The sequence below is a fragment of the Conger conger genome, chromosome 9 (genome assembly GCF_963514075.1).
Source record: "Conger conger chromosome 9, fConCon1.1, whole genome shotgun sequence".
NCBI lineage: Eukaryota > Metazoa > Chordata > Actinopteri > Anguilliformes > Congridae > Conger > Conger conger.
In genome coordinates this window covers 38,918,940-38,931,878 of record NC_083768.1, presented here as the reverse complement: position 1 = coordinate 38,931,878, position 12,939 = coordinate 38,918,940, and the positions used below count along the sequence as shown (strand labels likewise).

At 41.3% G+C, this 12,939-nt stretch overlaps 1 protein-coding gene across 1 annotated transcript; it reads left to right on the top strand.

Moving 5' to 3' along the window:
• The first annotated feature begins 1,998 nt into the window (after positions 1 to 1,998).
• Positions 1,999 to 7,040, top strand: LOC133137915 (suppressor of cytokine signaling 6-like). Its single transcript, XM_061256326.1, has 3 exons — positions 1,999 to 2,343; positions 3,635 to 3,687; positions 4,678 to 7,040. Exon 3 carries the CDS (start codon positions 4,819 to 4,821, stop codon positions 6,406 to 6,408), a length of 1,590 nt encoding a protein of 529 aa, XP_061112310.1. The 5' UTR covers positions 1,999 to 2,343; positions 3,635 to 3,687; positions 4,678 to 4,818; the 3' UTR covers positions 6,409 to 7,040.
• The last annotated feature ends 5,899 nt before the right edge of the window (positions 7,041 to 12,939 follow it).

Genomic DNA, 12,939 nt, shown 5'->3' with positions numbered 1-12,939 from the left:
TTCAAAAGTTTCACTTAATTTGTTTTTATTTTCTGTACTGCCCATGAAATAGAAACAAACACAAAAGAGTTCTTCTCAATTCTCAAGTCCCAATGTCATGTAAAGTGTTCATAGTTTTTTATTCTGGATTTCTTTCCAAATCTTCAGCTGGTGAAGGCTCAGGAAAATAGTACAGAAATCAACACACAGGTTACAGTTGTAAATAGTTGTCAATTCAGGACTCATGCATTGACTCAGTATCTCTGCATAATGCATTCTTTTCAAACATTTGCTAGAGGTCATGTTGCTCATAAAGATCAAAGGTATACAAGTAGCCTACTATGTAGGCATGCTGCTGTGACTTCTTCCAACATACTGCAGTGATGCTCTTACAGAGGGACAGTTTGTCAAGTACTACATGAAGGCAGAGATACTTAGATTAGAGTCAACAAGAGCAAATACAATGGATGATGGCAGAATGCCATTCAGTAGCATTTTATAACATCTGCTAGCTCAGGACCTTTTATAAAACTGGGGACCAGGGATTGACATCAGCTTGCAAACTCTAGTTGATTAAGCCTCTAGAATTTGGAGCCAAAGAGCAAATTTCCCCATTGAGGTCCATTCAAAATTATGAATTTACCCAGGTGAAATTACACTATTTTGGCCAGTACAGTAAGGCTTTTTTCATTACTATTCATACCTTCCTATTTAGGTACCCAGTGTGCATGCTCTGGTGCCAGAAAAGTAAAATGTGTCTGTGGCAAAAGGGGACAATCATTTCAAAACCTATTTTTTCAGCTGGATAAACATTAATTCATTCATGCCTCACCATACATTGAGGCAGACCATTTTTCTAATGCAAAAACAATAAAGAGTGGGAATAAAAGATTTAGATGTATGCTATGAGGGTTTATGTATCGCCCTGAATGAAGGTCCCAGTTGACTACCATTTATATATTCAAAGCATCTTTGACCAAGTTTGCTAGCAAATGCAGACATCAGCACTGTGATGATGTCCAGGCTTAGTAAAATGTCAAGAAGGGGTGAGGATTTAGCTGGGAAATATAGCATCACAGTTTTAATAAAGCTGAGCTTCAGGTGATCCAGTTTGCCTTGGGGACACGCTAAAATGTCTGCTGAGACTAATGTGTCAGGGGGAGGGAAGGACAAAAAAAGTTGCGTGTCTTCAGCATAGCAGTGATAAAATGCCATGGCAAGAGATGACAGAAGCAAGAGATAGAGAGAGAAAAGGAAAGGGCCAAGGGATGAACCCTGGGGGATACCTGTAGAGAGGTAATGATGCCTTGAAACTGTGCTGCCCCCATTTAACCTAGAAGGTAGGAAGCAAACCTATTTAGAGCTGTTCCACAGATCCCCAGGGTTATATGGAAAGGGGGAGATGGAAGTTGCCTAAGCAAAGCGGAGCTCCTCGCTGACTGAAAGGAGGGCCAACTCTGTTGAATGGCCAGACTGCTTTGAGTCGAAGAGATCTGGTGAGGCTGTAGGATCTCATGGCTCATGGTACAGTGAGTCATAAGGGGATGCTGAAAGCACATTTCTCAAATATGACAAAGCCAGTGGTGTCCTACCACTGTTGAAGGTAGTATTTTTTTTTTTTTGAAACATTTAAATGCTTATTAATTTTTCAACAAAACCAAGAGTTTTGATTGAGAATTACAGACACACTGTTATTGTTATAAGTCATTCAAGGTAAGAGCATCTGCAAAATGAATGTAATCTAAAAAAAATAATACATTGTGCAAAGATTTGTGCCTGGCTGATTCTAGATTGAATTTTTCTAGTAATAATAATAATAATAATAATAATAATAATAATAATAATAATAATATTATTATTATTATTATTATTATTATTATTAGACAAACCTATTCATGAAACTTACAATACGGAGTTGGGCTTTATTATGGTTATTTTTCACAATGCTCACTATGCCCGCTGTAGGAATAAACATTTGTTCCACCCTTCGATCTTCTTCTCCCAGAATGCAACAGGCAACAAAGGGGAGAGGAAGAGAGCGACGGAAAAGGGGCAAAAAGTTTTGAGGTGCAATAGGCAAATAATTCTGAACCTCAAAGACGTCTGTGCCGACCAGATTAGCAACAAAGCTTGCTGTAATATTGTCGATGACATTGTCGGTTCTTGCTAAAATTCATACAGCGTGGATTGTTTATTTAGCTAGCTAGCTAGCAAGCTAGCTTGACGAGACGGACCTTAGTCAAAGGTGAAGATATATGAAGTAACGCTAGCTACTGTAAACTGTGATTCATCAGACATTCTTTGTATGAGACCTGTTAAACATCGTTTCGGACTGGTCCCCGTACAAATTGGAGGTAAACACTGGTAAGTGTAAAAAAAAAAACATTTGTTAAATGAAGGCAATGGACATGAAGCTTGCTTTTTTAGTTTGGCTTACATTAGCTGGCTGGCTAGCATTAGCTGGCTACAAAGGATGTGGCCATGACAGTCACCTGGCTAACTCGCTAATATTAGCTAGCTAGCTAGCTAGTTAGCTACGTGTTAGCTAAACAAGAACGAAGCCCGTTTTTTTACTTTAAATAATATGCAATGACATTGGTTTTATTAACAACAGTATTGTTGCTTTCGGTTATTGGTTAAACTTGGTATTAAAGAGCACGGTAACATAGACTTAAGTAGTAGTAAGAACAGAGGAAGGGATTTCTTTAGCTAGCTAGGCCTTTGCTAGCAATCGAGCTTGCAAACTTGAATTTACTGCTTGTTAGTTAGCCAAGTGGACTTCATACGTAGCTAGTCAGCTAGTGATTTATTGGCCGTGAATATCACGGTTTTATTTAATACGTGCAATATTTAAAAGGCTGTATGTCTTACTGAAGACTTCAATTGAATGAACGATTTGATTAACAAAACTCCTTTGTCAATCCTTTGTGTCAATCTAGCAGTTGGCTCGCTAGCTAACTTTCAATAATTGATCTCAAGCATAGGCTTCGCAGCAAGTCGTAGGCCCAAGCTAGCATATGTTACTAGCTAGCTAAATTGAGGCTGGCTGTTCTATTAAAATTAAACATTTTGAGAGTAAGATAGTTTGTTGAGAATTATTTAGGGAGCTAATGCCATTGGTTAGCTCGATGGGTTATTAATTGTTACAGAGACGCTAACTAGTTAGCTAGGTTTAAGTAGCTCATTCACCTCGGTGTGTTGGTTAACTCACTGAGAATTGAAGACAAAGAATATTGTATGTCGCTTGTTAGCTAACGTTAGATGGCTAAACGTAAATTTTCATATTTCTTAACATCCAATATCGTTTTTTCCAAGTATTTTCGCCAATTTTATTTGTCCATTTTGTGCTTAACTAGCTAAAGACCAAATTTCACTCAAACAAAATTTGTAGTACTTCGTATGAAATTCAAAGAAAACAAAACGTGGAGCCACGGATTTGGCTGCTCAGCTGCTAATTTTAAACAAACGTATTATTATTTTGTGAAATAAATATGATTTGAATAATTTGTTATATAATATTGCATATGAAGTTAAAAATAAAAAAATAAAAAAACCTCAGACTCAACGTACTGAGCGACATACATTGGGATAGTTTTTTGGGGTATTTGGGAATATAGGGTTGATATATTTATTTACTCATATTTTCCATCTACAGTTGGGGGCCTGAAAGGCATATGGAAGAACAGAAAACCAAAGTGTCAAACTCTGGTAAGCCAAGTTGTATGCTGTCGGAGAATATTGGTTAATTCACTTTGATCACCAGTTAAATGCTCTTAAGAACAGCAGACAGATGTGTTTACATTATTCATAGCAGCATACATCCTCCCCACAGTCCTTTCAACATGGCACTCTTTAAAGATTTCTTTAAAGTGCTTATTGGAGAATACTCCCCCTTTAACAACTGTTAAAGATCTTTGAATCAAACTTTAAAATCTGTTTTTTCAAGTCACTTTCTTGGGGGAAAAAAATCATAATTACATGAAATCAGTTTTTAGTTTGTCTTCATTGCAGTTGTGTCAGTGAAAGAATGGATTGGCTGTTTTTCACTGTGTCAAAAAGGTGCATGCACAAATAATTGAGACCGAGATGTTAGGAAGGTAATGGTTGGATTATTTCATAATTAAACCGTATTATTTTCCTAATATGTTGGAACCTAGGCTATTATATGTGGGCGCTCCCTGTTGACTGGTTATTTACCCAGTCATCTCTGATGAGATGTAGCGGGTTATTAGCCCTGTCAGCAGTAAGTGCTCATTACACATGGGCGTGCTGCAAAGCCTTTTAACTCCTTCTCATTCTGGTCGTGGCCAGATTATCATAGTGTATTTGCATATCTCCACAATGATTTATTGTAAATAAATTATTTTGCGACTATGTTCTCAGCAGACACTGACAGAGACTGTGTCTCATATCACTTTTGTGGTCGGATGCTAGTATGTGGAGGAAATTAATTAAACATCAAGGTAAAGATAACAGTGGCACAGTCAGCATGCAGACAGTTGGAGCTGACATCATGTGTTCACAGACCACCGCTTTCCTGAGTGGTCACTTTGTTCAGTTATTCCTTTTATTCCATTTTGGGGAAGAGGTAGGTAGAAAGTTGAAATAGAAATTAATGTGAAATGATTGCTATGGGGTAACTGCAGCTTATTTGAGACAATTGGAAGGAGAAAAATAATGCTTGTTTTAATCTCTTAGGCACAACAACCCTGGGATGTGCTTAATGACACTGAGTAAACTCATGAAAGGACGCTTCAGATAAGACCCGCTCCGCTGAACATCGCAGGTGAGGCCACACCCCCATTCCCTCATTGGGAGGGAGGGGGCGGGACTTTCAGGATGAAGAAGATTAGCCTTAAGACGATACGAAAGTCATTCAACCTGAAGGGCAAGGAGGAAGGGGGTGAGTTTGGGATCCCGCAGCCTGTGCTGGGCTCCGACTTCCCCAAGGAGGACTCCCTCTTCGGCGGGTGCTACAGCAAGGACCTGGCCGGGTGCGACCTGAGTGAGGAAGAGGAGAAACCCGGACACAAGGGCCGCTCCAAGGGCGAGGGCCTCATGGGCTCGCTGAAGAGGCGCCTGTCGGCCAAGCAGAAGCCCAAAGTGAAGGGCGGGTCCCCTTCGGTGGGCTGCCCGGACGACGACACCTTCTCCTCCTCCTCGGCCCCCGTGGGCCTCACCGACATCAAGGCCCAGCGTCCGCTGCGGTCCACCTCCCTCCGCAGCCACCACTACAGCCCCACGCCCTGGCCCCTCCGGCCCGCCAACTCCGAGGAGACCTGCATCAAGATGGAGGTGAAGGTGAAGGCGCTGGTGCGCTCGTCCGGCCCCAGCCCGGCCCTCAACGGCGTCCGGAAAGAGTACCCCGACCTGCGGATGGACAGGGTCTTCCAGGACTCCGGCGACACGCTGAAGAGCGCCGAGCCCCAGAACGGGGACCTTCACCTGGACATTGACGAACACGTGCCTGTAGTCTTAGGACTCACCCCTCAGGACTATATTCAGTACACAATGCCTTTGGAGGAGGGGCTGTACCCCGTAGAGGGGTCTCAGCCCTTCTGTGTGGACGGCTCCTCCCCCATGGAGGTGAGTCCGCCGGCGGAGGGGGGGACCCTGGCTCTGGGAGAGGGGGCGATGGAGCAGGACCTGGGGCTGCCTCCGGACATCTTCATGGAGCCGTCCGTGAACGGGCTGCTGATCGGCTCTGCCGGCCTGGTCCTCCAGGCGTCCCGGATGGACGCGCCGCCCCTCTCGCCCCTCCTCCCGCCCCATCCCGCCGCCCTCGGGCCCCGGGGCTTCCACGCGTTCGGCGGGGCGGACGCCCAGGTGGCCGAGCGAGTGCGGCACCACCTGAACTTCGACCCCAACTCGGCGCCCGGGGTGTGCAGGGTGTACGACGCGGTGCAGAGCAGCGGGCCCATGGTGGTGACCAGCCTGACGGTGGAGCTGAAGAAGCTGGCCCGGCAGGGCTGGTACTGGGGCCCCATCACGCGCTGGGAAGCCGAGGAGAAGCTGGCCAACCTGCCCGACGGCTCCTTCCTGGTGCGCGACAGCTCGGACGACCGCTACCTCCTCAGCCTCAGCTTCCGCTCGCAGAGCAAGACGCTCCACACGCGCATCGAGCACTCCAACGGCCGCTTCAGCTTCTACGAGCAGCCCGACGTGGAGGGCCACACGTCCATTGTGCACCTCATCGAGCACTCCATCAAAGACTCGGAGAACGGCGCCTTCTGCTACTCCAGGTCCCGCCTGCCCGGGTCAGCCACGTACCCGGTCAGGCTGACCAACCCCGTCTCGCGGTTTATGCAAGTGCGCTCCCTGCAGTACCTGTGCCGCTTCGTCATCCGACAGTACACACGCATAGACCTGATCCAGAAACTGCCTTTACCAAACAAAATGAAAGATTACTTGCAGGAAAAGCACTACTGAACCACTTAAGCAGGATGCTGATAATGGGACTCATGTTGCAACTTGCACTTTCTGGTGTCAGGAAGACGGTGGTGTTCATGGATACAAAGTTTGGTGCCATGATATTTTTTTTTTGTTTTTTTTGTTTTTTAGATTTTGAAATTATTTTTTTGCATCAATAAATTGTGTATTAATCTGGCTCTCCCTTTTTAGCTAGAACCTAAAACCTTTAAATTTGCTGTTGCTCAGACTCACACTTAATGAGCAGGAATAGATTTGAAGGACAATAGTACTGTTGTGATATTGCATGCATGAGTAGAAAGATGATTTGAGATTTTGAATTTGGTTATGAGGAACATGATTAATTGAACCTATAAGCCATAAAAAAAGTGAAGCTACAGTTTTTTTTGTTTTTCGTTCCATTTTTTTCCCAAATAACCAAAGCACATTGGAATGCCAGTCTGAAGGGCATTTGAAATTGCATAGACAGGCAGAATTGATGCCCAAGAATTTAAAGTTGTCATTTACTGGGTTTGCATTCATTGGCCAAGATGACATCTTTGTTCATGCCGTACTGTTTAAAGAAATAATAGTTTCTTAGGACTGACAAAAAGCAGTTTTCACAAAAAAATAAATGCGAGTGTTAAGAATAACGTCTGAAATATTTTTCCCCATCAGATATATTTTTGAAATGCTGCAGTTGCTTCATATTCCAGATGCGTGCGCTCTCCATATTTTGTAAGGGTTCAGTCAACATAATGCTGTTTAAATCATATTCAGTGCTAATAATGCTCTTAAAACTGATTTTTGTACATTTAAAGTTGACACAAGGCACAGTTGTGTGATTTTTAATGCAGAACACACACATTTTTGTACTGCATAAATCACTTAGCCTTAATGCGTGAAGCTGAAGCTCCAATCATTCTTGCGCACTAAAAATGGTTTGCTTAATCGTGTTACAGTTTAAAAGTCAAATAAATTCCCACCCTTGCAGTTTGGATAGCAATTTTCAATTAATCTGAAGGGGGTTTTTGTAATATAATTTAGTTGGTAGGAATTTCCGTTATATGCCTGTTAATATCACATCACATTGGCTGATTTCATGCAAGATGGAAACAAATTGAAGTTTTATTGAATATGCACTATAGATAGTTTTTTTTTTTTTTTTTAACTCATAGTTATTTGAATTTAATTTCTTTTAAAATATTAATAGTGGAATTGTTAAGCATTTTCATGTTTGTATGAGTTACAATAGTATTAGATTTATTGCTTAAAATATTACACAGATTCCCCTGAAGCAGCACTTTTTGCTGATTGTCTGCAAGGACTCCTTTCCTCCTGTGCAAACTAGCATGATATTAAGTTTTAATTACTAAATTAAATCTGCTTTAGCAATGCTGCAATATAGCTCATACAGAATAAATTGCTGAGTGGGTATTTGTGCGTACTCCCAGTCTGAGTAACAAAGGGAACTGTAGTTGCTGCAACTTTCTGAATTTGTTGCTGGTCTGCGAAACCGGAATCTCAAAAACAAAAAACAAAAAAAAAAGAAAATTGGGGAAAATAAAATAAATAAAAAAAATCTGAATTTTCAAAGTTGCCTCAATGGGACAGAAACCATTCAAGAAAGTGAAGTTTATGTCTGGGAGCGGGGGAAAGTGGAGATTAAAGTAAAGGTTGTATTTATGTGTCGTGTTCAGGTACTCGGATTAGGAGAATATAAATTCAGACTTATTTCTCTGAACCACCATTTCTCTTTGATTTCCCTGCTGTCTCCTGGTCTTTAAATGGCTCCATAACATGAGTGCAGCCACAAACTGACCCCTTGTGTCTTAAATATTGCCAGCCCATTTTAATTTCAGCTGTACTGTCCCACTTCATATATTAATTCCGTTGGTGTGTCTCATGCATTAGACCTAGCTCTCTCTTTGAAAGACGTGACGTTCTTCCATAACAGAGGCGTGGTTTTTCAGTATTCACGTATTCTCGGTGGAACACATTCATTTTTTTGTCCTTTCTGTCTTTGAATTTCTAAAATGAATAAGGGAGTTTGTCTGCTTTTTCTACTGTAGCCTTTATAGTTAGTCAAGTTGCAAAGAGTCCTGAGCTGGGACATTGATCTATGATGATATTGGTTCCTTCTTGAACCTTTTTTAACCTCTGGGTAAAGGGAAAAAAAACAGGCACATGTGTTTTAACAAGGGATTTCACTCAACCTTATTTTTAGTATTATACCTATAGACTGATACTATGTCTGGAGATGTAATGCCTTCAAGACTCATATTACTTTGGCCTTTCGCATGCAGTATAATTTCAATAAGGCAGGCTGTTTTGAAATGGTCATTTTGCCCATCACTTTTGACTCCCAGGCCTGCCTTGAGCCCTACAGTATTGTGGCTTTCCCTGAGCTGCTGAACCTTGTAGTCGTCTGAACGGGTGTTACTAATTGCCATTATTTTCAGCCAGGGGGGTTAAAGGCTAGGCTACAGGGCTCAATGGCTGGATCTGGGTCGTGCTCTCCTTAACTTTTGGACTTTTAACAATGGACCTTGTTGTCTTGCTCACAAATGGACTGAACACTATCTTGCTATTGTGTAACATCACAGTTTGAGAAACTTTGCATTTGGTTGACTTTAGGACATACTTTGTGAGGGAAAGTCTGTATCCATCTTTAATGTTTATTATTTCCCCAATAATTATTGACTCTTGGAAGGTATTTGGATAATTACTGTCAATAGGCAGAGAAGGATGGTTCTAGTGGGTTTGGTATTTCTGTTAGCATTGACCATGTGGCGAGCTTGAATGTTGAGGAAAAGCAGTTGGGAGTTTATTATTTTTTGGCTTTGTTTGCATGCAAGTCAGTTTCAATTCATCTTGGTTATGGGCATGAGTAACTGTTTTGGAAAGCAGTGTGAAGAAACCAGATATCAACAGGCAGCATAACGGTGTTTGTTGGTAAGGACTGAACTGCATCCTATTCCCATAACCATGGGAAAGGTGCATTGGTTTTGTGTAATGCATTATGGGTAGCCTGTGTGTTCGCTATCTGACATGTAATTGTGAGGTAATTCAGTTGACCTCAAACTTGTGAATTGGAATAATGTAGTGGTGAACTTTGGCTTTGAGAATGTGGCTCATTGAATGTGATAACGAACCATAACTAGCCTAAATGCTATGTGTCGCCACAAAAATGGAAATTAAACAAATGTATAGAACGTCAGTGCTGAATGAAAACGAAAACAAATGTGAAGTTCCGATTATAAAATTTAGTTTTAGTACCATGTTTTGGCGGTTTCTTTAATCCCATATTAGCTACAATATTAGATGTACACGATACTGAATTGGATGAACACTGAAATGAAATGAATTTTTTTTGTTTTTTACTGTGATCTTCCAAATACTTCGGTAGCCAGGGATTTGAGTGCGTTTAGCTTCAGTGATTTGCTGTTGCCTTGTACATGACTGATGTCAGACTGGCTTGTTGGAATTGCTGAAACATTACATTATTACTGTTGAGCACTTGACAAGCTTCACCTGTTTTTTAATTTTAGGTTGACCGTGCTGTGAGTGAAAATGAAAGTTTACATTTAATTCAGCAAACGTCTCCCTCGTTTCTGAATTCTTTCATGAACAATTTGGTACAATTTTATTTTTTCTCACATTAGTGCTGCTCTACTATTTTATTATAATGGCCTTTTCTTTACTAAAATGAGAAAATAGAATGTCAATTTTAATGTACATAAAATACCTTTGGCTGTAGTTTTGGGAGAATCAAATAGCTGTGTGTCATTTTGTGGAACATTTCAGACAGTACAATGGCTACCATGCCATTAGGTAAATCTTAGATAGAAATGCAGGCTGTTCCAGTTTACATTTTAGCCAATTATAAAGTATGTATGTTGGGCAGAGTCGTTTTCCAATGTCTCTTTTGCTTTTTTTCCCCTCATTTTTCCTGGAAAGAATCTTTACTGTTTTTTTTTCTTTTCTTTTTTTTTTTTGCACATTTTTGAATACGGTTTAAAAAGTTGTATCTACTGATACACATTGTAAATAAAAGACTTATTCACAAATGCTGACTGCAGTTTTCTCTTAATTTTGGTTTTCGTCATGACGCCAAGTCTCAAATCTTATTCCCTTCTATGATGAATACCAGGAAACAAGAATCAACTTCATATAGGTACAATTGAATGTAGCAATAAATACATTTTAAAGCCAATGACAATTGTGCTACACTTATGCCAACTCTTCTAAGCTTGTCTGGTGCAACCTCAAAAGCTCAAGTAAATAAGATGGCCAAACAGGTTTGCTATTATATGAGCCTCCTCTCCCCAAAAAATTGAAACTGATTTCAAGTTCAAACTTGCAGCATAAGGCATCTTTTTAGAAGTTTTCATTGAATTTGGAATTGCTTCCCAACAGCCTGAGGCATGTAAGCGCGTCTGTACATAGGAACCATTGTTGATGTTCAGTGAGATATTTCATCAGGACCAATACAATTCCAAAATGTTGCTTAGTTACACATTTAAAAAATTGTTATTCCTACTTGGCTCTCTTGGAAGACATACCGCTTATTTGCATATCTGAACTGTTGGAACCACAGAGTCTTATTTCTAGAAAATAGGTGAAGGTGTTTCTTTCCATGCTCTTTCGAGTCCCATAAACACATTTGTGTAAACATTGAGCTTGTAGTATTTAGTTATTTAATGAGGCCTAGTCCGATTAAGTGATGAACGACTAATTAATCTTACTTGAAACTGTTGCCCCAAATTAGTTCAAGGGGGAGATATTAACAAAAATGTGCTTTATTTTTCTGAATGTGTGAATACATTCCTCAACATGCATTTTTTTCACAAGCAAATTAATTGCAGAGATCAAATTAAAATGTACGCTCCATAGTTCATTCCGACTTGCTTAGAAAAGGTAGATTTCTTTTTTCTTAACTTCATTTCGAATTTGTCCATTGGCTGTGTAGACCGCCTCCAGGCCTCTCATTTGAAAGCCCTTCAGCTGGGCTCCCCTGTGTCTGAGTCTGAGAACTCACCACGAGTGCAGAGCTGAGTTCCATTACTTACACCTGCTTAGCTTGAGTTTGTTCTGTGATATTAGTTGACTAACCAAAAGTCTGCTGTGACTACGCAATTTGCTAGATCCTCCTGAGCTAAAGTGCACTTAAGCCACCCAGTGTTGCTACATGATCACCCTCTAGATCAGGGGGGGACCAACCTGGTGCTCGGGCACCTGGGAATTTCCTGGTTTTTGCTCCATCTAAGCCTATAACTATACTTTAATGCATATAATTCATTCTCAGGTGACAAACTGCTGTAGGTTCTCAGCCTTTTCCCATTCAGGCTCTGAACGCTCATACTCTTCAACTCTTAAAAGTTCTGTCTGAACAAAACCCAGAAATGTCTGTGGCACACCAGGAACAGGTTTGTCTAGCTCTGCCCTCGGTACTCGTAGGCAGCTACAGGTCACCAATTGTCCATAAACAGAGTGGCCCTGTCCTGTTCTACCACAGTTACAGGACTATGACTGCTGTTGCGCATCATCGCATGCCTCCAGTGCAGAGCAGAATTCCAAAGTTCACACTTCCTGTTCGGAAAACTGAAGCCTTCATCTCCCTGCTTCTTCTCAGTGAGTAAGTGAGCTGAGTGCAGATGGCAGATTGGGAATGAGTCATTCGCTGGTGTCCGCTCCACGCCATCCACTGCAGTTTAAGGAAGGGGGAAGTCTCAAGCCCACGGCAAGCCCTGCCAACACTGTACAGTTTTTCCAACTAGTTGGTGTCTTACAAGACACTATTTAGGGTACGGACCTCCCCTTGGATTCAGAAATGAAATGTGACTGCCGGCTCAATGCCTTCTTCTTTTAGCTCAGTCTTATTTTCCCATGTTTCTCATGAACTGAATACAGATTAGCTTACACACATACACACACTACATTGTTGGCAAGTCAAATGCTAAAGCATTAAAAAATACATTAAATCAACTATTTTTACAGTTTTCAAAGGCATCACCTATTTAGGGTACTGTGTTCAATGTATTTTCATGTTTCAATATACATGTACACCAGCAATGTACTGCTGCCCCAAAACGCACTAAGATGAGTGGAAATTAATTTTGTATGGTTGTCCTAAGCTTCCTGAAAACGGGTGTACGTGTATGTGAATTGACTGGCCAATTGTCAGAGATACCACCATGTCACCGGTGGTCACATTAGAGCCTGAATGTGAAATTTGGGATTGCAGTGCATCCTGTGCTCGTTGAGAGGAGACGGGCAGATATATCACGGTCCTGTTTAGCGGACGGCTTTACGAGACTCGCGGTTCGGTCTTCACCATCTGTGCTCTCGCGGGGACGACATGGGTACGGCGCACGGTCAGAGGAGACGGCAGTCGCCAACTAACCATCTTTTTCCGCTTTTCAGTTGACACAGACTTTTTATGTTCCCGCAGAATAACAGCTGGCTTTTTTATGAAGCGCTGAAGTTCGTCTGGCTAACATTTTCTTATTACTATTGAGCTGAATGGAAAAAAGAAACATTTGAAGGCAA